Below are 22,016 nucleotides of genomic sequence, written 5' to 3'. Positions count from 1 at the left end.
TATAGTAACATCCCCTGAATCACTGACATGCTCACACCCACTTGCAAGCCACTTGCTTGGTAATCTAAAAAGATTAGATTGTGTGTTGTTCAAAATAAGTGCGTGATCAAGTATTAGAATAAAATTCATGCTCAATAAACTAAACCACTGATCATTTACAGTGAAAAAACAGCTCCTCCTGTGCTCTTAAAAACAGTGGTGCTGTGACAATCGAGTTCATGTACCTCATGGTTTCACCTTTGGATTTTTACAGGTATAAAATAGTGAAAGAAATCTCACCTGATATCTTCAGAAACATGAGGCTGAAAGTCATCTGGTAACTGCTCCCTGCATTTGGGACAAGAAGTGCGTCCTGCATCCAGGCTGGCCCTGATGCATGTCAAGCAGCAGATGTGATCACACGGCAGCCCCACGGGTTCCTCAGGCTCTTCGATGCACACCACACACTGAGGTCCAAACCTTTATGAAAACAGGACCAACATCTATCACATTTACTAAGGGACAAATAAAGAACATTGTGGTCAAATGGACAAACTCTTACCTGAAAATCTGGTCACTTGCCCTTTGCTTACAGGACTTCAGTACTTCAATCACAGCTTGAAAAGCTTTCAGTGTTTTCACATCTGAGTTTCCCTCCAAATCCTTAATAGATAAAAAGGAAAACATCAAACATAAATTAAACAATATGGATGCATGATTTGTTAATTTCATCAGCTGGCTGGACTTAATGTGAAATTCAACACAGTAATAGGGCGAAAATATGCCAACAGCCCGAGGACCATCATGTCACAACAAAATTCTCCTCAAGGTAGATAAAGGTTGAAAAAAAGGACATCACACTGAATAAAGACCACAACTCTTATGCATGTTTTTGTAGAGTATACTGGCCATTAAAAATCTACTCACCCTGCTCAAGGTTTGAATATGGTTCAGGACCAGTTTTCTGAGCCGATTGTCTTCAGGATGGAAATCCAGCAGCATGTGTTCCACAAACAGAGAGAGGATGTAGATGCGCTTCCAGCTGTTACTATAAAATATTTCAGATCATAATCACAGTTAAGTTTCTTACAGAAATATTTGCAGAATATAGTTAGCAAAAGTAGTGAAATAGTGAATATATATCAGACACATGGACACACAACCATTTACTCTGTGCAGACAGAGAAAGAACATCCAACTCCACAATGTTCACCTTTATGGGCATCGATATGGCATCTAAAATAATCTTAAATAAATATTTTTTCTGAGAAAAACTTATAGCATTTTATTGAAAATATAACTGTTTTACGTACAATTGTGTGCATCGATTACCTGACATGGAGTCTTTCTTTGCATCGCTCTCCAGACTGTTTTGTGTTAAGTTGGGAGCAAATCAGCTCCAATGAAGCCTGCAGCCTCTTAACTTGCTTCAGCCAGCGCTGGCAAAGAGCGTCTGTGTCTAAATCAGGAGACTCCAGGTACTCAACACAAGCCATGGCTGCATGGACATCCAAAACCTACAGGGTAACAAAACAATTTGGAAGTGATTCAATGTTTAATAATTCATGCTGCAAAAGCATCCTCTATCTAAAAATCATCTATTTTCCACAATTATGTTCTATATATATTTTAATGTTGTGTACTCTGACTCTGACTTGGACAAGAGGTCTGCATATAATGGAAGTATAATGGAAGAATGAGTGTTTCAATAACAAAGTGACAAATCAAACAGACTTTATCTAATATGAAAACAGGTAATTCTGGACATAAATGTGTTTGTTTGTTTTTTGCAGTCTTTGAAGTCTCCCCAGAAAATGTTGCTGGAATTTAGAGATGCATTTACCATCTCTGGACATTGTCTATTGTGATGGTTTCTTCGCAAAGCTTTAACAATGTCAGGCTGAAGAGAAATCATCCTCGAGAGGTTCTGAAGACGACTTTGGTAGAAATGATAAGCGATGTGAACATGAGGAAGAGAAAGGACATCTTCATGTCTTTTTCGTCTCTGTATTTCATCCATGCAGCTGGCCAGGGCTTGACATAGGATCTGAGGAGTGAATGTCCAGGTAGAATAACAGTACATTATTTAGATTAAAGCATAGCTACACTCTTGAGTAGCATGTTATAGGAGTTTAGTTACATTTTTTCCTCACGTCTAGCATCAAAACACAACTGTGAGAAAATGGATGCAGTAACAAAGCACTTGTATTTCCCTCACCTGTAATTCTTCTTCTGATGCCACTTTCATAGACATGGAAACAAAATCCTGCAGGTAGCACTCAAAAAATTCTTTTCCCATTTTTTCGTTCACATGTTTAGCCATGTAACTGCCAAGTGGAGTAGTCAAGAACAAGTCTTGGAAACGAGCAGGTGAATGAGCTGCAAAGAAAAGTTAGAGTCAGACTAATGGGGCGGCAGTGGCTCAGGTGGTAGAGCGGGTCGTCCAATGATCAGAGGGTTGGCGGTTCGAATCCCGCTCTGTCCCGGTTGCTGCCGTAGTGTCCTTGGGCAAGACACCTTACCCACCTTGCTCCTGATGGGTCGTGGTTAGCGCCTTGCATGGTAGCTTCCGCCATCAGTGTGTGAATGTGTGTGTGAATGGGTGAATGTGATGTGTACTGTAAAGCGCTTTGGGTATCGTTAAGATGGAAAAGCACTATATAAATACTTACCATTTAATAATAGTATAGTAATAGTAATAGTTTGTTCATTAGCTTGTTTGTTTGTTAGTTGTTGTTTTATGTTTGTGTTTTATGTTTTATATGGTAAAAATGCTGGGTAGCTTAATTTGGTATGTAGGACAGGCATTAATATAAGCATTATGCTTCTGCCTGTGCCAGTGTCAGTCACTATTTTGTCGATAATGTTTTGTGTCAATAATGTTATTGTGTGATGCAACTGAATAAAGAATTTCATTCATTCATTCATTCATTCAATAAGAGGGATTTCCATTACACAGCTAATACTTGAACATCGTTATTCTTGAACAGAACATTTAATGTATGTTACTTATACAATGTGTTGGTTACTTTTATGTCTGGATGTGTGCATCATGAGCCCATCCAGGAAGTCTTTGATCCACCAGCTGAAAGGCATGAGGCAACGCAGGGTGGTGCCACCCAAGATATGGCTTTGTACCATTAATACCCTGTAGATATAAGAGAGACATAATGCAAATATTACTAGTATTTTTTACTTGCATTTGTCTTGATTCAAAAACCAACTAGAACAAGCAAATGGCAATTTGAGCTGACCTATGGTCTTACAAACCAAAAGCTACTCACTGTCTTTCATCCCCCACATAGGGTACAGGCAGGATCTCTTTGTTCCCAAATATCTCAAGCCAGAGGTTCCTGATGTCATCCCCACCAGACAGCAGAAGGTCCAAATTGCAATCTCGGTCGATGACTGAGACCAAGTTGGCCAGAAGTGGAGTAACAACTGCTTGGATTTTCCTCCACAATGTGTGTCTGCAAAATATTCACAGGACTTTCTCAAAATTAACTAGTTGCAGATGTATTACAAATGACAGCTGAGAGTGGTACAGTCATCTAAGATTGCTTAACCTGAAATCACAGTTGTACATTTTCATTTCATACTAAAGTAAACTTGACACATGAATAAGTAATGAGTAAACAACAGATACATCTTGAATGCAAATATAGTGATGACACTGCCATGTAGACTGGTAAGGTGCGTGGTACAAAGAGGAGACTTACAGGAATGTTCCTCCTTCTTGAAGAGCAGTGACATTGGATGCTTCACTTAAAACCCAGTTTCTTGGATTGTGCATGCTGGCCTCATATTCCTCTAACAACATGTGAAGACGCTTCTTCACAATGTTTGCAAACAAACCTTTAAAACAAAACTGATTTACAATCATGTTTTTCCCAGAGAGCTGCACTTTCACTGTACATAGAGTAGATGGATTTTCTAACCTTGTGTCTGACTTCCATCCAGAAGTGTGAGCAGGTTTTCAATTCTCTTCGTGGTGAGTTCTCCTCTGTCTTCTGCGTCTCTGAGCATGCTCACTGCACTCTGCACACAGCTCTTCACCAGATCTTTAGTATCAAACAAGTCTCCCAAATCCTGAAAAAAGATAAAACATAAAGAAAAAAACAACAACAGCAACATCTGATGAGGAAAAATATCAGCGAGTTGAATATCCCTCAGAGGCCCATGAGTAACTGACAGGCCACATCTTTCACACAAGAGTCAGACCGTCTAAACTGTCTAACAGAGTAAGTCAATGAATGTCCAGTTGAGTCTTAAAGACTAAAAAAAAAGAAAAAAAAGGAGATACCAATTCTCAAATCTCAAATCTGAACTGCCTTCTAATCATTTACCACAGTATCATAATTACACTTTTATCTATTTCAGTCATGGATCCCCGGCCCCTGTGTTTAAATGTCTGAAGTTAATTTTGCTGAAACATCAGTTTGGGAAAATTCAACTTACAGAAGAGTCATCATTTTGTGTCACGTGAATCTGCTCTTCTTTCTCCATAGCTTGAAAGGACAGAATTATTAGATTATTTTTTAAATTACAGATTACATTATTTAAAAAAAGGTTTTAGATACATTACCTTCAGGAGGATCTTTGAAAAGGTCACTTAAGCGTAGATTTTTCAAGGATTGAACATCTGACACAAATTCCTTTGATCTTCTGAGATCATCAATGTGAACAGACGTCCATGGGCCTGGAAAAAAACAATGCACAACATGTAGGTGTTGACTGAATCTCTTGCTCTTCTTTGCTCATCTTTTTGTGGTTATTCTTAATGTGAAACATTTTGAACAAAATTTTGTGTATGAACAGAGCTTTTGAAATTATTATCACCATATTATCATTATTGCATATGGGGACTGGTGTGTGTGTGTGTAACAGCAGAACTAACCGCCTTGAAACCCAACAAAGGAGGTCCCACCCTCAATGCGAGGAAGCTTGGTGACAAAGTACACAAATATCTTTGTGTTGTCCACAGTGGTCAGCTTGCTTATTTCATTGATGCATGAATATCTAAGAAATCCAGATATTAAACATAAGAAAAAGTTAAAGGTGAGAGAAATGTGAACTTTTTACATGATGGTAGAGGAAGATGTTATTAAAGTCATAATGTGAACATTGTCAACACACTTGGCTGAGGAGAGAATATTCTTTCTGTGCAAATCTTCTTCATACTCTGTTTGGATAATGAGTACTTTGTCTTCACGTGTTGAGCCAAGAAATTCCCTAATTCCAGGACGAAGACACAACAAGAACACAGTGTAAGTTTACATCAAAGTAAAAAAGTCCTAAAAGTCCTAATGAGAAACCCAAGAAATTAGAAGCACACGTGTGGGTGAAGGTCACTGTTTAGACTGAATTCAGTACATGACTTGCTTTTGAGGCTTATATACTGTACTGTATAACAGACCTGATTTCCTTAAGAAAGGAGAACTCTGTGTCAAACTGGTGCAGTGATAGCAACTTCATGTTTTCAAGCTTTGTCACATTCTGTAGTTCTTGAGTGTCTCCAGCAGTCAGCAGCCTGGAAAATGTTGTGACCTTTACAAAAGAAAAATAACAAATTAAGCAGGAAGCAAAAGAACAAATTAATAATTAACTGACTATTATGCAGTCAATTTCTTATTTGAAATTACTGATAAAATAATTTGTTACTTCCAAAATTAAAAATGGGGGAAATGGACAACCTAAAGCTACCTTAACACAAGGTTAAATACAGGTAGAGCTGTCCCCGTGCCTGTACCAGTAATACAAGACCATGTTAATTAAAAACATTTAGGCTGTTCCACAACCACAACAACAACAACCATGTCTTAGGCATTAAGACTGCCGCCTCCGTGGTCAACTAGTGACAGTAAAATTATAGCTTTGAAATGAAAAATGTGTATCAAGATCAATAATAATGTTAATACACAAAGAATATCAAATCTGAGCATGAGTGACCTTGGCAACAGTTACACATTTGGATTTCTTCTTCTTCTACATAAATTGTTATTTTCAATATTTTTGCCTGGAATGACATACTGTGTGCCAAATGATTGCTGATGCATTGTGCCAGTCATATTTGTTAAACTGAGCACAAAAATAGTATCGCTGGAGCCAAAATTGCAAGATATGTTCTACTAGCTGTGTTTTTAGGGTTGAGAGTAAAAAAAATTACCTCAGTAAAGAAGCTGGGCAGTTCCATCTGCTGTGTGCGATACAATATGTAGTCACCCAATGACCTGTGCATCTCTTCTTTAACATAATCTGATGTTAATTGTTCTCTTTCCTCATCCGGCAGTTTGGATTCGTCCAACCGGATGACTGAGTCTGGAGTAGCACAGTTCAGCAGTATGATTTTGGCTTTGTCCAGGTCGGTCTGATCATCTGTTTCAACACTGTGATTTTCAGTTACTTGCAAGACCACAGATGAGCATGTGTCTGAGTGGTAACCGATGAAGACGTCCTGCTTTTTGGTGGAGTGTTGACCACTTGAGGAGACAAAATCATCAACCCATTGCTGCAGTTGTGTGGCAATGTACTTCTGCTCATCCTTGAGGACAGTGTTGATGTCAAGGTAGTGCTTCTCCAGCCTGTTAATCAGTGGGATTGGAAACTGTTTGTAGACCACCTCTTTTTCTTCAATGACAATGAGCCTGAAATTGTTGTGAACTCTGCATTTCACTCGATGTGTTCCTAGGCCAAGATCAACATACTTCTGGCCTCCTAGTGTCACATAGTATTGGTTGAGTGCATCATACAGACTTTCATACAGATTCTGAAGGTTCAGAAGCACAACTGTCTGTCCAGTCTCCATGCAAACCTTGACACGATTGATGTTCCTACAAATCTGTGTGTACTCCTGATCCTTTGGAAAACTAGACCCAAAGATGATCTCTGGATGAATTTGGTGGCGGTGAAATATCTGTTGCAGAATCTCAAGAGCAGCATGGTTTTTTGTGAGGATTAGGAGGTAACGATTTTCCTCTTTTTGGCCAGCTGAGATGCTTTTATCAACCATATCAATGGTGGTGATGTTGACGTTTGCACAATCATCCCTGAGTTTTTCACTAAATATGACCATCGTATCCACATCATCTTTTCCACTGAAGTTTCTCAGGACGGCTCTGGTGATTTCATCTGGAGTAGGGCGTTCATTGGAGATTTTGGTAATTGAAAATACCATTTTTATCAGACTGTAGAAATCCCTGAGGCCAAAAAAGCCTGCACCTTTTTCGCATGCTGTCATGTACGCTTTCGCAAGGGGCAGAAAGAGGTGTTTGATCTTCTCAAGAACCTTTTCTTCGGATGAGCATATCCCTTCGGCACTATCTATCAGCTCTTGCTCATTTGGATCTCCACGGGACACAAATATTCCACGATTCATCTTGGCAGGGTCCAGTGCCCAGTTGGAAATTCCAATGAACCCAACCCGTTGATGAGGTTTAGGGTTATCATCGACACAGCCTTCCTCCAGTAATGGATGCAGTGTTTTTAGCGGCATTTTTGGGGAATCCTCAGCCAATCCGATCTCATCAAGAACAACCACTGAGATGTATTCATCCAAATTTTTGCTCTCTTGAAAGCGGGCACACTGTTTGAATGTATTGATTATTCCCTCAGGAGTTGAGTGGGGACTACACTGGAAAGACACCAGGTGTATCTGCTTCAGTTTCTTGTAGAGTTCACAGTGTGAGGTAGGGCCTTGCATTGCATCAGCAACCAGAGTTTTGGACAGTGACTTGGAGCTTCCTGGTTTTCCAACAATGAACAAGGGAATTCTTAGCTCAACACAGATCACCATCATGAAGAAATTCTCCTTCAAAGCCTCATTTCGGGCTATTGTCTTGCCCATAGGAACACCATTGAGCAGGAGGTCCTGCATGAGTTGCATTTCCCACCATATCTCCTTTAGGATGTAATGATCAGAAAGCAGCTTGCTGATAGTTTCTTGATATAGCTTTTTGTCCTCTAAGCAGGACTGGTAGCACACTCCAGTGGCCATCAAAAGTGACCAGATTACCTTGTCACTTGCAGGTACAAATGTGTTTTTTCCCTTACTTTTCTTTTTCTCTTGATGAAATGCCTTCAGTTCCGTAGCAAACATGCAGTGATTTTTGTAGAACCACACAAACACTTGCATGCAACGCTCAACGTCTCTCAAACTGACAAAGCTGCATTCATCTTTTCTCTTCCTCATGAACTGTTGTGATGCAGACATTGCCTCAGTTATAGTTGGTATATAGCGCTTCTGAACCAAGTTGGCCTTTGCCTGTCTTTGCACTATATGTTGGATATACATTTGCTCTGCTGAGTCACTTAGCTGTCCAAAGTCCCAAACAAGAGGAATCATGCTCGGGGGTAAAATGTGAACACGGTACACAAGCTGGCGAAGAGGGATAGAGCCAAGCCTGTCTTCAGTTTCCTCAGCCCTGACCCTGTAGCCCAATCCTGATGCCTCGAGCCTCTCAATCATCTTGTCTGTATGCTTCCTGTATGGATTGCAGGCAGCAATAATCTGCAGTCCTGATTGAGAAGCAAGTTGTTGTCCCTGCACAGAGTTGTCACAAATGATCTCCTTGATGCTGCTGATAGCATCTGTGGTGTTTGCTTCATCAAAGAAAAGAACTGAATCAAATTCATGCTTCTCTTTATTGGCCTTTGCAAGAGCCTCTGCTTCCTTCACTTTCTCGTAAATCATTTCTGAAGTAGTTCCTCCATGAACCTTGACCAGTTTCAAGTTTTCTGCAGATGCTCCACATCTTCTCAACTCACACATGAACTTTATCAGCCTTGTCTTACCACATCCTGTCTCACCCATTATGATGACAGGGATAGCACATTTAAATCTCATATGGATTGCCATCATTTTGAGGATATTATCAGTGGTCAGTTCATACGTTTCATCAGGATCTGTTGGCCACTTGACACCAAGAACATTACAGAGATGTTCAATCTTGTCAGCCCGTGGAATCTGATCAAAGTCTGTATTAAAAGGGACTCTCTGATGTTTTAGGCCAATGTACAGCTTTTGAGTCATGATGTTTTTCTTTATCACTTCTTCTGTCAAAGGATTTATAGCATCAACCCCTTTCTGGTCATTCAGTTTGAGGTGAAACCCAATGAATGTCATAGACACGTGATCATCATTAAAAAAGATGTATGGATGAGGCTCAGACTCCCACCTTTTTCTGATGAGGAATGGCGCCAAGTCTCTTTCATTAAGACCAGCAATTTCAATTTGTTGCCTTCCTGGACTCTGGTCAGTGATGCATAGTGATGGGGTAGCAAAGTCTTTGGACATCAAGATCATAAACTCGACCACAAATTTTTTGAAACCATAAAGAGTGTCTCCAACAAACTCATGATTGCAGAAGACTGAGTTCTCACAGTCTTGCAATTGAAGATTAAGGAACCAGACAAAGTTTCGTAGCTCCGCCCATGATGGGTCTATTATGCCACAGTGGATTAGGAGTATCTGAAGACACTTTCCATGACTCCCTTCAATTCCTCGGTAAGTGAAATTGTCAATATTCTGATTGTTGTGAAAACGTGTGAGGTACTGGTATGGTCTTTGGTAAGCTTCACTCCTGAAACATTGTTCATCCATGAGGGGGTTATCAGTCTCCATGTCAGCATTCTCCTCTCTCTTCAATTCCAAAGTCATAACTTCCTTTGGTGGATGACAGATTACCTTCGGGAAAATGTCTGAAAATGCAAAGTTTTCCTTTTGTCCCTAAAAATAAAGTGTGAGATCAGAGCAAGAAAAGAAATATCACCAAATTAGGATGCAACAATTATATCACTAATAAACAATGCCATTAGTATGATTTCAGATAATGAAAAATTAGCAAACAGTAAATTTCAACTTACAGTTCTCTGGACATATCTGGGCAAACAATTTATGGGTTCCAGTAACTCAATGATGTACAAGTCTTTTGGGCTGCAGCGCCACATCCGTCCATCTGAATCCATCAAGTAACGTAAGAAGAAAAGATGGAATAGGAATTCATTCAAGCCTTTTTGCACCTGTTAATCAAAATGTGTGTAGTTAGTAAAGGGTGATTGAACAAAGTAATCTTTTACTATCTTACTGATTCTCTGAGAACAACTTCTTTTTTTTTTCAAAACAATTTTTTAAGGAAAATATATAAATATTGCTTACCGAGGATGTGACATCAAAGTGAAACACTTTGATATCATTTTGTATTGGTGTGTCATACAAAGACATGAGAACCTTGTGGTCATCAACCTCACGATCAGTTAGTCGGATGCACTTCTTAAATGCAGTTCCTGGTTCAACACACCCTTCCAGCTTTTCATACAACCTTTGCACATACAATGACTTGCCTGAAAAAGTAAAAGCACAATATATAATTTAGCTTCCTAAATCAGTTTAACTACAGTATGCACCTTGTTTTCTAAAGAGAATGATGTAGATAGATAGATAGATAGATAGATAGATAGATAGATAGATAGATAGATAGATAGATAGATAGATAGATAGATAGATAGATAGATAGATAGATAGATAGATAGAAAAACTACTGCTTACCTACTCCAGCACGCTGGGAAGCAACAATGCCAACAGAATGGCCACCTTTGAACAGGTCGTTTTTCTGATCTGACACAACGGTGTGATGTCTTGACAGATATTTTTGGATCCTTTCCAATGGCTCTTGTGGCACAAAGTCTCTTTTGTACTGACTGAATGCAGTGGGAATGTACGTGTGCTCCCTGTCAGAGCTGCAGAAGATCACAAGCCTGTAATCATGTTTAAACAGAGAGTGTTGTTTCTGAAAACACTTCTCCATTGAACAGCTCACATCATAGGTAAGTTGGTCTGCCCAGAGCATTGTGTAGATCTTCTGACCAGTGTCACCTGGTGTGAGACATCTCCTCAGGAAAAGCTCTACTTGCTCATGTGATGTTGCAGAGGTACACAAGAGAACCTCATCATAACTTGGCAGTGGCTCATAGTCACTGGTCATGTACAAGCAGATACTTGAGATCAGGACCTCATCGCGAGGGCAGACTATGAGATTAGGTTGCTTTGAGGAGAGGCCAGTTGGGAGCCGTCTTCTAAGTGAATGGTCTTTTGTCTCTGAAAGCACTGGTTCTTCCCATTCATTTTCATTTTGGCTTTCTGTGACAGTCATCATTTGTAGGAGCTCCCCTAAACTCCTTATGTCTAAGAGGTCATGGAAAAATATTCCCTCATTCTTCATGTAGCCGTTCCACAACTCCTCCAGCTCTTTCAAACCAACAGTCGGGTCTGTCTTATCTTCTGGTTCAACTAAAGACATACTACTGTCATCCTGGTGAAAAAAGAGGCTTTGAAAGTGAATGCATTCATTCATCCTTCTGCCAGACTTGAACTGGTTGCAAAATATTTCCCAAGTGGTCCAGACATCCAATGTTGTGCAGTTTGGTTTGATAAAAGAAAGCATCATCAACGCATTTTCCTCTATTTCAGCATTTAGATTTGTCTCAGTCACAACACTACACAGGTAGAATAGTTGTTCTGCTGTGAAGTAGTTTAAGTAGTAGTGGTCAGATCTCTGTTTGTCCATGAAGTTTTGCCAGTCATCAAGAAACAACTCCATGTTGCTGGACAGCGCTGTAAGTTGGTCAACTACACTTCCACATACTTGGATGTGATGCACAGTCTTGCAAAAGTTGATTTCCATACTAATACATGGGTCTCTCGGGGTTTTGCAATAAATCTTGGCTTCCCAACACCTGAAGAGTGGGTTCCCTGCAGCATAAAGGTCTACAAATGCTTTGGCAAGCCTTTGGACATTGTCGAACACCTGAATATGAGTAAAATAAAGTGAAATAAAAGGGAATGTGAAAATAATACAAAAACATACATTATAAAATTCCATTTTACTCTTTATGCAGCTTATATTAACACTGATACAAATATACATACATAAATAAAAATATATTTTGACAAAAAAAGAAGAAAAGAAATCACCTCAATGAACTGTTCCACTTCACTTTGATTTTGTTCCCCTCTCCCAGACATCAGCATAAGTTTATTTTGTAATTCTTTCAGGTCCTCATAGGTGCATGTCATGTTCTTCTCAGGTCCATCTTGGATTTGGAGCAACAGGGAAGTCTCTAATGCAAGCTATAGAGAGAAACATTATGAGCCAGTTTAATTTTGTTAATTTTCATAATCATCAATACAATGAAAAATTCTAAGGTCTCTGTTCAAAATTGTCTCATAGGATAATTACCCAAGCAATAAGTATTCATTGCACTTTCAGTACTAATGTTTGTTTCTTAGTTACCTTGTTAACAATGACAAAACAATTGTAATGACAATTGTAAAGATAGGAATAACGTTTTTTAAGTGATTTGAGCCCCGTTTTGTTGTTATTCAAGCATTTATAATTTTAATAGAACTATCAGGTTTTTATTTTAACTAGTCCTGTAATTCTTTAAAATATTAATTTCATGTAGTTCACCTTTTTCTGATTTTGGGCTTTGATGATGTATATTCCGCTCTCATTGATGGATGTAGCCAGAGACAGTGATAAAAATTCAACAGATCCATGGCTTTCTTTAACAGTCTTCAACCATTCCAAATAGCGTGCTGTATCCCTCTGAAAAAACCACCAGACATTAAAACACAAATTCTGGCTGTTTGTAAATTTGATAATGAAGTTTGTGTTGAGTTATATGAGCTTGTACAGGGTTATTTGCTCGGCCTGCCTTAATATAGTTGAAAACTATTTTGAGCACTTTTGGGAGTGTTGGACACTCTGTGTGAGATGTGTTGGTTAGTGATTGTGTGTTTTCCACACTCAGTGGGAGGTGTAGACACAGTTTCTCTGGTTTAACAGCATCACAATGGGCAGGTGTCAGGTCTGTTTACAGTGTTTGTATGCTCTGAAGGATGTCAAAGCATGGAAGAGGGGCAAACATTTATGTGTTTATGTGATAACTTTATTTTGATGGGATGTGGTTCAATTGTAGTATCCATGTAAGTTAAGATATGATGGAAACAAAAAGCCTTGAATCTCACCAACTTCATTGGTATACGTTTGTCATTCTCGAGTGCCTTCCACAGTTTTGTGGCCGCTGTCTTAAAGTCTTCAAAGTTAGAGTCCCGCTTCAGTCCATACAGCATGGATGAATAACCAAGGACAGCATCATGAAAACAGGCCACTCGATCCACATCCAGGTCATTTTCTCCAGCAGAGATGGACGCCAGGTCAACAAAGACTTTGAGCTCATTGATATCTGCAATTACAAATTTCCTTTAGCCGATACAATTTTTTTGTTTTACTAGTGGTGACAAACATTGGGATCTATTGTACCTTCAAGTGATTCTTTAACCCACAGCACAAAGTTTTGTCTCACACTGAGTTCCTGAAGACATTCTTTGCGATTATTTGAAATTTCCTTAAGAATGTCTTTGGCCTTAATTAAGGTATCATCAATGCAATTCAGGGTCAAGTCAGCTTGATTCTGAAAAAAACACATTTATAGAATTAAATCACAGATTGAATGATACAGGATCCACTTTAGACAGGGATATAAAAACTATTATAATTATTACCATAACAGTTTATGGTGACATAGTGCTACTTTTCTTTAAAAGTTATGTAGATCTGAACATAACCTCCACTTCACATTTCTCAGTCTATTTTTCAGAGAATGTCTGTATTACAAGAACATCATGTTCCTCAACAAGAAATGTGAACTGAAGAGCAGTTACTTACATTAGCTACATGACTAGAGAATGACTAGAGATGACAGAAAGACAGATGTTTCTTTAAAGACTATTAGCCATAAATTGATGTAAATGTACCATTTGCAGCAGTTTCTCGAGTACTGTGAAGTCTCCTTCAGGACATAGTGTGTTCCTTAAATCCATGATGATTTTGGCAGATTCCATTGCCAGATGAAGATCGTGGTAGTGTTGAATCCGGGACACCGTTCCATTTATCCATTTTCTGTCATCGGACGGATTTATTCTGCACATGATGTATAAATCTTTCTGCAACTCGTCATAGTTTTCTTTATAGATGTCAACAATGTTGTCTATTTCCTCTAACAACACATCCCCACTCTTCAGACTATGATAAAGGTCTTTGTACTTCTTGTAGCAGCTCTGAAAAAATGTTCTGTAAACATGTTCAAGTGTATAGATTTCTTCATTTTCATCAAGATGTTCAGTGTCATCTGTATCAGGCTGGTCTTTTAAAAGCTCTTCTACTTGGCTCCTCCAAAACATTTTAAAGATTAAGCTGTCTTTAATGTCAAGAAGTTTTGAGGCCATTTGATGAGTGACATCACAAAGGTTGAAATAAGTGACCTTCTCAATTGTAGAAGATGTCTGTCCATCAACAGTGTAAACCTTCAAAAAGTCATTCAGATTCATCATCTCGAAGTTCTGTTGAAGTTTTTTGTCCAACCCCTCAAAGTCAACTGTGGATTTAAAGGATATTATCAAAAATGTGTGTAGATACAGATAGATACAAGTTTCTCTACAGTCCTTCCATTTCTAATGTTACAATACAAGAATCTTAAAGGTGTTCAGGCCGTTTGTCCTGTTTGTCGCACCTCCTTCCACGAGTTTTCACGAGTTACCGCATGAGTTTACCCGAGTAAGGAAAACTAATTTGGTTGTTATCGGCGGGATTTTCAATGTTAGGGGCGAGACCGAGCTAGGTGTGTGTGCATGTGCCTCAGACGTTGGATTGACGGATGACGGATTGTTATGAGTCAGTCTGGTGGGGTGTGCGATAGAGTGGTTGCTAGGGACTCACTGACATACACGTAAGGGGCGTGGTGTTGGGGGAATTCTCAAAATTGGTGGCAGCTGCTCCCGAGGGGGAAGTCGGGATTTTGGGCGGGAAGTAGGAAGAAGGCAGAGGCCCATGAGGAGGACGCCACAGGGAAAAAAGGTGACTCAACGACACATGAGGAGACTGACGCGACATCCACCACACCACTACTTGTTTTTCTGGTAACACTTTATAATGAGTACACACTATTAAGCATTAGTTAAGCATGAATAAATATTGAATTCATAATTTATAACACATGAATACTCATTAGTATGTAGTTAGTAAACATAGTTATAAATGTTTTACTCATCATTGGTAAGCACAGTTTATGGATTAGTAAACACTGAATTCATCATTTATGTTTCTGACGTTAATACTCATTAGTATGTGGTTTACAATCACAGTTGTAAATGTTTTACTCTTCATTAATAAGCTCATCTATATAAATGATGGATTCAGCATTCCCAAGCGCTCTTAAGCGTTCAGTATGAATGGTTAGTGAGTGTTAGTAAATGTTTTATAAAAACTCACAAATTCCATTTCCAATGGATGACTTATAAACAGTTATTAATGCAGGAATTCATGAATTCAGGCAGTTACAAAGCACTTACTACTTGTTAATTAAGTATTTTGTGTGAGCTCATCTAAAGTGGGCACTATCTATGCCTTATAGAGCATTTACAAATGAGATATTAAGGCTGGAAATGCCTCAAGACTCACAAGGAGAGACACAACACGATATGGTTCATATTGCATTGTATTTATTGCAACTTGGGAATATTATAAGGGTCTGGTAAAAACGAAACTTATCAACCAGCGCATCCAGCGTTTACCATTTGTATTTATAAACGAGTCTGTGGCGGCCGCGACTCTGCCTGCTCTCTCCCTTTCGCGCTGGCGCACACACAGGCAGATGGACAGGTCGTGTTGTGACGGTAACATGCTAATGCTAGCATGTGTTCAAATTGCTATCCGCCCCCCATGGGGGGGTTCCTAGTAGTGAAATGGCACCCGGGTACCGCCCAAGCCGAGCGAGTACTCGGATATCGGCTTCAGCCCTACAAACAATACGTTATCTACATTGATATCCAGTGACGGCTGGTATCAATCGGCTAGTGGGGCTGCCCTCCCTGCATTACACAACAAAAGATGAGGAAAAAGTATTATATATAGCCTATATTATATTCTCTAAATAACATACAAAAGATTGTTTTAAGTCTTAGTAAAATCGGAACTGGCAACAATATTAAATAGTTTCAAGAAAAACACAGGATATCTCTAAATGGGCTAATTTTAATCAGCCCCAGCTCACCGAGTCTGCTCTCATTCATTTTCCGACTGTGGATGATTGACAGGTGCCATGTCCCGCCCTCGCCATTCACCGACTGTTTGGGCTAAATTCATTCAGCCCACAGGCCGATCGGTTCTGAGTTCTGACCAATCAGCAGGGGGCTGACGCAGGGTCATTGATTGACAGGCGTCATGTCCCGCACCCTTGGTTTACTTGTCATTGGGGCTAATTTAATTTCGCCCAACACCGAGAGGAACCCAAGATGGCGGAGTGAGAGGCAGTACTTTGCAGGCTCTGATAAAAAAAAAGAATCGTTTTGCCCTCAGATAGCGAAATTCTACGCAACAACCCACAAACTTGACTGGTTTTCAACCCTGTGAACTATTTTCTGCCAACTTTTTTCTTTTATTTACTGAAAAAAAAGAAAAAAGAAGAGTTTTTAAGTTTTTCTCTCTCAACGCTTTGAAGACGTCGCAGAAGCAAACATGTCCGACCACAACTACAATCTAATTGACCTCCAACAGGCTTGTGGAGACAGTGACATTGAAGACATCGAGGTGGATGAGAGTTCTTCTAAAACAAGTAAGATTAACCCAACTCATACGCCAGTTAAAAGCCCAAACCCCAAGAAAATGAAGGGGAACAACAGCACAGAGAAATCTGAAAATGTTGGCACCGCCATTCTCCATGCAGTCCCAGCTCTGACCGCAAAAGTTGATGAACAAACTGTACTGCTAAAAAGGCTTGACAAGCGGATTGAAGCAAATGCTACAGCCACAAAAGAAAATAAACAAGAAATCATCCTGCTCAAGAAAAAGATTGATGAGCTCCATAAAGAAAACAGCACACTAAAAACCTCAACGGAGGAACAGGCTTGTTATAAAAGGAGATGGAACCTGAGATTGACCGGTCTGCCAGAAAAGGAAGGGGAGAACACGAGAGAAATCGTCATCGGGATACTCACAAGAGTTGTGCCTCTGTCTGTGGATCGGCTGCGGGACACCGTGGATACAGTCCATCGCCTGGGTAAACCTAACACCGCGGCCACCTCCAACAACACGCCGAGGGCAATCATCATCCAGTTCGGGATGAGAACCATACGGGATGAAGTTTGGAAAAGATAAAAGGAAGCGCGTGTGTGCATTGAGTTGCATATTCGCTTCAATGAAGATTTCTCCAAAGAAGATCGGGAGGCTCGCTCCAAGCTGTGGCCACTGGTCCAGGAAGCCAGAAAGAAGGGCAAGAGAGCATTTCTGAAGGAAGGATACGCTCTCATTGACAACCGCCGTGTGGATCCAGATTGAAGACGTTCATATTGCTTCTATGGTCCATAACAGATACTGTGACTTAGTTGGACAATCATATAAATATTCAGTTACCTCAAGGGTTGTTGTAATAAGTGTTAAAGCTGGTAATTGATAGGGGCATACCTGCTACTCATCCCTGCGCATCGTTCTCTTAGCGCAGACTTGCTATTTAGCGAATGTTATCTTTTTTTTCACTAAATACTAGGGGATTAAAGAACAATGTTAAACGTAAGGCAACATTTCTTTTTTGTAAGGAGCAGAAGAGCAATATTATTTTTTTGCAAGAGACTCATTCAGTGGAGGCGGACACTAATTTTTGGAAACAACAATGGGGTGACTGTATTTTCTTCAGTCATGGGACTTCATATTCAGCTGGAGTAATGATCCTGTTAAACAGGTTTTCTGGGAATGTAATTAACCACTCAAGTGACATCAATTGTCATTGGTTAATGATGGTAATTGAGTTGAATGATGTCAACTATATTTTGATTTGTGTTTATGGCTATAACAGAAGAACACAAAACAAACAACTTTATTCTTTTTTGAGCAAGATGCTGGAGTGTTGGAAAGTTACTTATAATACTGACAAAGTTATAGTTGGAGGAGACTTTAATTTGGTCCCCGACCTATGGATGGATCGTCTCCCTCCTAGAGGGCAAAGTTACTTGTATGAGGAAATCATTAGTGAATTTTTTACCAATAGTTAGAGCAATTTAGCAGGATACTCTGACCATCTGTGAAAAAATTTATTACCAATAGCTTTCTTTACCATTGTGTTCCTGTAGGTGTCTAGTAACAGCTCTCAATTTATTTATTTCCAAATCCATTGGGAAAATTCTGGAGAGTCAATCAAAGTTAAGGTGCCCAGAGGGCTCGGGTGAAAAAAAAGAAAAAAAAATGAAAATTCTAATTTAAGCTTGTGAGATGTCTAACTAGGGGTTTTAAGGGGTGCTGAGTTCATTTCAACGATTAGTTTTGAGTAAAAATGTTTCCCTGACCATATATTATTGGTATATTTGAGTTATAGTGTATGGCAAAGGGTATAGTAAAAGTCATTGTTGAACAGATTCTAGCCTATTCTAAATCTAAAGATTCCATTCTAAAAATAAATAAATAAATAAAATGAAAATAAAAAAGAAGAAAGAAATACAAAATACTTCAGAAGAGTACACTAGTTAGAAAAAAAAAAACACAAATAGTGGGAACATACCGCACACTAGACTGGGTTATGAGGATCTTTAGTTTATTTCAGAGCAACGCGTTACACTTGTGGCTTCTTCAGGCTCATGCTGAGACCAGGAAGTCAGGGGATTTTTAAAGGAAATGGTAGTCAATCAATTTACATAAGTAATTGAACAAGGTGAAAACATATTTAACAATCAAACATCAATGGCTGGGGAGTACCATAGAAATGGATAAAACACATATATTTAAGTGCATTCAGCAGCTTTACAGCAAATTTGAGTACAGGTGTACCTTCAGTGATTCACTTACAGAAAGGCAGTATCTATACACAACAATACAACAATACAATACAAACAGGTCATATACAAATAGGCAATCTCATCCATCATAACATCAAAAATATATACATACCGAGGATGAACACAGGTGTTAATAATGAGGATGATATCACACAAGTAGAGCAACAATAGGCAGATCATCTTTTCGTCATTTTCAGTCAGACCAGACCAGTCATACTTCAGAAGAGTGATGACACCAACTGTGCACATGCATGATACCCAGTACATGAGTGTGGTTTCTATGGTCATGATGCCCTCTGGAAGGATTGAGAGGGAGCATTGCATCATGGCAAATATTTTTGGAGAACAAACACGATTTTAAGGTATGATAGTTACCTTTTGACATAATAATAGTTTTTCCTTCTGCTAGCACACGCTTTTATCTAGTAAATTAAGAAATGCATTAATATTCTCTTGTTTATTGCTTAAAAAGAACAACCATTCACCTAGCTAATGTTAGATAACTATCTAGTTAGCAAGCATGAGAGTCATTAGCAAATGTTGATAATGTCCATAGGAGCTAGTTTATGTTGTAATGTAGTGATGAGCTAGAGCTAATTTATGTAGTAATTCAGTTTCAATAGGTACACAACTGTCTTGATCGAGTCCATGGTCCATCATATTGGGGAAAAAATATATAACCAGTGTGATCAATTCAGTTGTGGCGACCTTCTCTTAGTCTAGTTGTATGGACCACCACAGTCTGTTTTGACAAAAACCATGACACTTGTCTATTTTAGCAGGTACAACATGGAGTTTATGGCTTGAGGTGGTTCATTTGTGATGGTCCTGGGACTGAGATTCAAAAGCTCTCAAAAGTCACCTCAAAAGGCCATCCTCAGATTTTAGCTTATTCTGAGGGTGTGGACGATGCAGCATTAATCAGAAGACTGCATGAGGACTCTTTGTCTCGGTGCTGTCTCCAACAAACTGTTTTTTAGTCGGTCTTGGTAGAAATTATCAGGTGCATGATACAACTCCTGAGCCATGTCTGGATAATAGGTAGACACATATGTGCATGATTAAATTACTCAAAGTCAGATAATTTAATCATGCACATGTTGTACCTGCTAAAATAGACAAGTGTCATGGTTTTTGTCAAAACAGACTGTGGTGGTCCATACAACTAGACTAAGGTTACTATAGTAGAGAAGGTTGCCACAACTCAATTGATCACACTGGTTATATATTTTTTCCCCAATATGATGGACCATGGACTCGATCAAGACAGTTGTGTACCTATTGAAACTGAATTACTACATAAATTAGCTCTAGCTCATCACTACATTACAACATAAACTAGCTCCTATGGACATTATCAACATTTGCTAATGACTCTCATGCTTGCTAACTAGATAGTTATCTAACATTAGCTAGGTGAATGGTTGTTCTTTTTAAGCAATAAACAAGAGAATATTAATGCATTTCTTAATTTACTAGATAAAAGCGTGTGCTAGCAGAAGGAAAAACTATTATTATGTCAAAAGGTAACTATCATACCTTAAAATCGTGTTTGTTCTCCAAAAATATTTGCCATGATGCAATGCTCCCTCTCAATCCTTCCAGAGGGCATCATGACCATAGAAACCACACTCATGTACTGGGTATCATGCATGTGCACAGTTGGTGTCATCACTCTTCTGAAGTATGACTGGTCTGGTCTGACTGAAAATGACGAAAAGATGATCTGCCTATTGTTGCTCTACTTGTGTGATATCATCCTCATTATTAACACCTGTGTTCATCCTCGGTATGTATATATTTTTGATGTTATGATGGATGAGATTGCCTATTTGTATATGACCTGTTTGTATTGTATTGTTGTATTGTTGTGTATAGATACTGCCTTTCTGTAAGTGAATCACTGAAGGTACACCTGTACTCAAATTTGCTGTAAAGCTGCTGAATGCACTTAAATATATGTGTTTTATCCATTTCTATGGTACTCCCCAGCCATTGATGTTTGATTGTTAAATATGTTTTCACCTTGTTCAATTACTTATGTAAATTGATTGACTACCATTTCCTTTAAAAATCCCCTGACTTCCTGGTCTCAGCATGAGCCTGAAGAAGCCACAAGTGTAACGCGTTGCTCTGAAATAAACTAAAGATCCTCATAACCCAGTCTAGTGTGCGGTATGTTCCCACTATTTGTGTTTTTTTTTTCTAACTAGTGTACTCTTCTGAAGTATTTTGTATTTCTTTCTTCTTTTTTATTTTCATTTTATTTATTTATTTATTTTTAGAATGGAATCTTTAGATTTAGAATAGGCTAGAATCTGTTCAACAATGACTTTTACTATACCCTTTGCCATACACTATAACTCAAATATACCAATAATATATGGTCAGGGAAACATTTTTACTCAAAACTAATCGTTGAAATGAACTCAGCACCCCTTAAAACCCCTAGTTAGACATCTCACAAGCTTAAATTAGAATTTTCATTTTTTTTTCTTTTTTTTCACCCGAGCCCTCTGGGCACCTTAACTTTGATTGACTCTCCAGAATTTTCCCAATGGATTTGGAAATAAATAAATTGAGAGCTGTTACTAGACACCTACAGGAACACAATGGTAAAGAAAGCTATTGGTAATAAATTTTTTCACAGATGGTCAGAGTATCCTGCTAAATTGCTCTAACTACAAAGGAAATTTAATTGATTTTTGGAGAATGAAAAACCGCAGTACTAATCAATACACATGGTTTAATTCGGCTAATAATGGTCAATGTTCTAGATTAGATTTTTGGTTAATCTCTACAAATCTGATTAATGAGGCCCTGAAATGTGAAATTTCAGCATCACCCCAGATTCTCGCGAAATGAGACTTACAAGGTGTCATGACGCATTTTGATGATAAAAGTTAATGCTATCAAAATAATAAGGATACCATTATAAACATCTCTTCATGTACTATCTTGCTCATGATTTCAATTTAGCATCATAAATACACATTTTGCAGTTTTTTAACATTTTAGGGGCAATTTCTCATTACCGCAACGTGTCCTTGACCAGATTTCGGCTCTATGAGATGAAAATATTAATAATTAAGAAAGATAAAAAAGAATACATTTTAGTGTAGGCCTATGTTATACTATAAAGAGTTACAGTGAAGAAGCA

At 38.7% G+C, this 22,016-nt stretch overlaps 1 protein-coding gene across 1 annotated transcript in view; it reads right to left on the bottom strand.

The window, feature by feature from the left end:
• Positions 1 to 22,016, bottom strand: part of LOC310985309 (E3 ubiquitin-protein ligase rnf213-alpha-like) — a gene marked incomplete at its 3' end in the record, with an annotated part of 64,581 nt that overhangs the window by 15,252 nt on the left and 27,313 nt on the right. Inside the window, exons 11-34 of the mRNA XM_083970885.1 lie at positions 13,793 to 14,412; positions 13,299 to 13,449; positions 13,004 to 13,221; positions 12,444 to 12,581; positions 11,948 to 12,103; positions 10,523 to 11,780; positions 10,133 to 10,317; positions 9,841 to 9,996; positions 6,146 to 9,703; positions 5,396 to 5,526; positions 5,116 to 5,211; positions 4,877 to 4,998; positions 4,565 to 4,678; positions 4,438 to 4,487; positions 3,918 to 4,068; positions 3,699 to 3,834; positions 3,264 to 3,449; positions 3,009 to 3,127; positions 2,198 to 2,358; positions 1,823 to 2,026; positions 1,312 to 1,496; positions 907 to 1,027; positions 542 to 642; positions 280 to 459 (exon numbers count right to left, since the gene is read on the bottom strand). Of these exons, the coding sequence (XP_083827011.1) occupies positions 280 to 459; positions 542 to 642; positions 907 to 1,027; positions 1,312 to 1,496; positions 1,823 to 2,026; positions 2,198 to 2,358; positions 3,009 to 3,127; positions 3,264 to 3,449; positions 3,699 to 3,834; positions 3,918 to 4,068; positions 4,438 to 4,487; positions 4,565 to 4,678; positions 4,877 to 4,998; positions 5,116 to 5,211; positions 5,396 to 5,526; positions 6,146 to 9,703; positions 9,841 to 9,996; positions 10,133 to 10,317; positions 10,523 to 11,780; positions 11,948 to 12,103; positions 12,444 to 12,581; positions 13,004 to 13,221; positions 13,299 to 13,449; positions 13,793 to 14,412 (8,497 nt within the window). The remainder of the gene's footprint in view (positions 1 to 279; positions 460 to 541; positions 643 to 906; positions 1,028 to 1,311; positions 1,497 to 1,822; positions 2,027 to 2,197; positions 2,359 to 3,008; positions 3,128 to 3,263; positions 3,450 to 3,698; positions 3,835 to 3,917; positions 4,069 to 4,437; positions 4,488 to 4,564; positions 4,679 to 4,876; positions 4,999 to 5,115; positions 5,212 to 5,395; positions 5,527 to 6,145; positions 9,704 to 9,840; positions 9,997 to 10,132; positions 10,318 to 10,522; positions 11,781 to 11,947; positions 12,104 to 12,443; positions 12,582 to 13,003; positions 13,222 to 13,298; positions 13,450 to 13,792; positions 14,413 to 22,016) is intronic.

This window comes from Trachurus trachurus (genome assembly GCF_905171665.1).
Source record: "Trachurus trachurus genome assembly, chromosome: 4".
NCBI classification, from domain to species: domain Eukaryota; kingdom Metazoa; phylum Chordata; class Actinopteri; order Carangiformes; family Carangidae; genus Trachurus; species Trachurus trachurus.
Note: the sequence above shows the minus strand (reverse complement) of the source record. Positions and strands in the feature narration are given on the sequence as shown.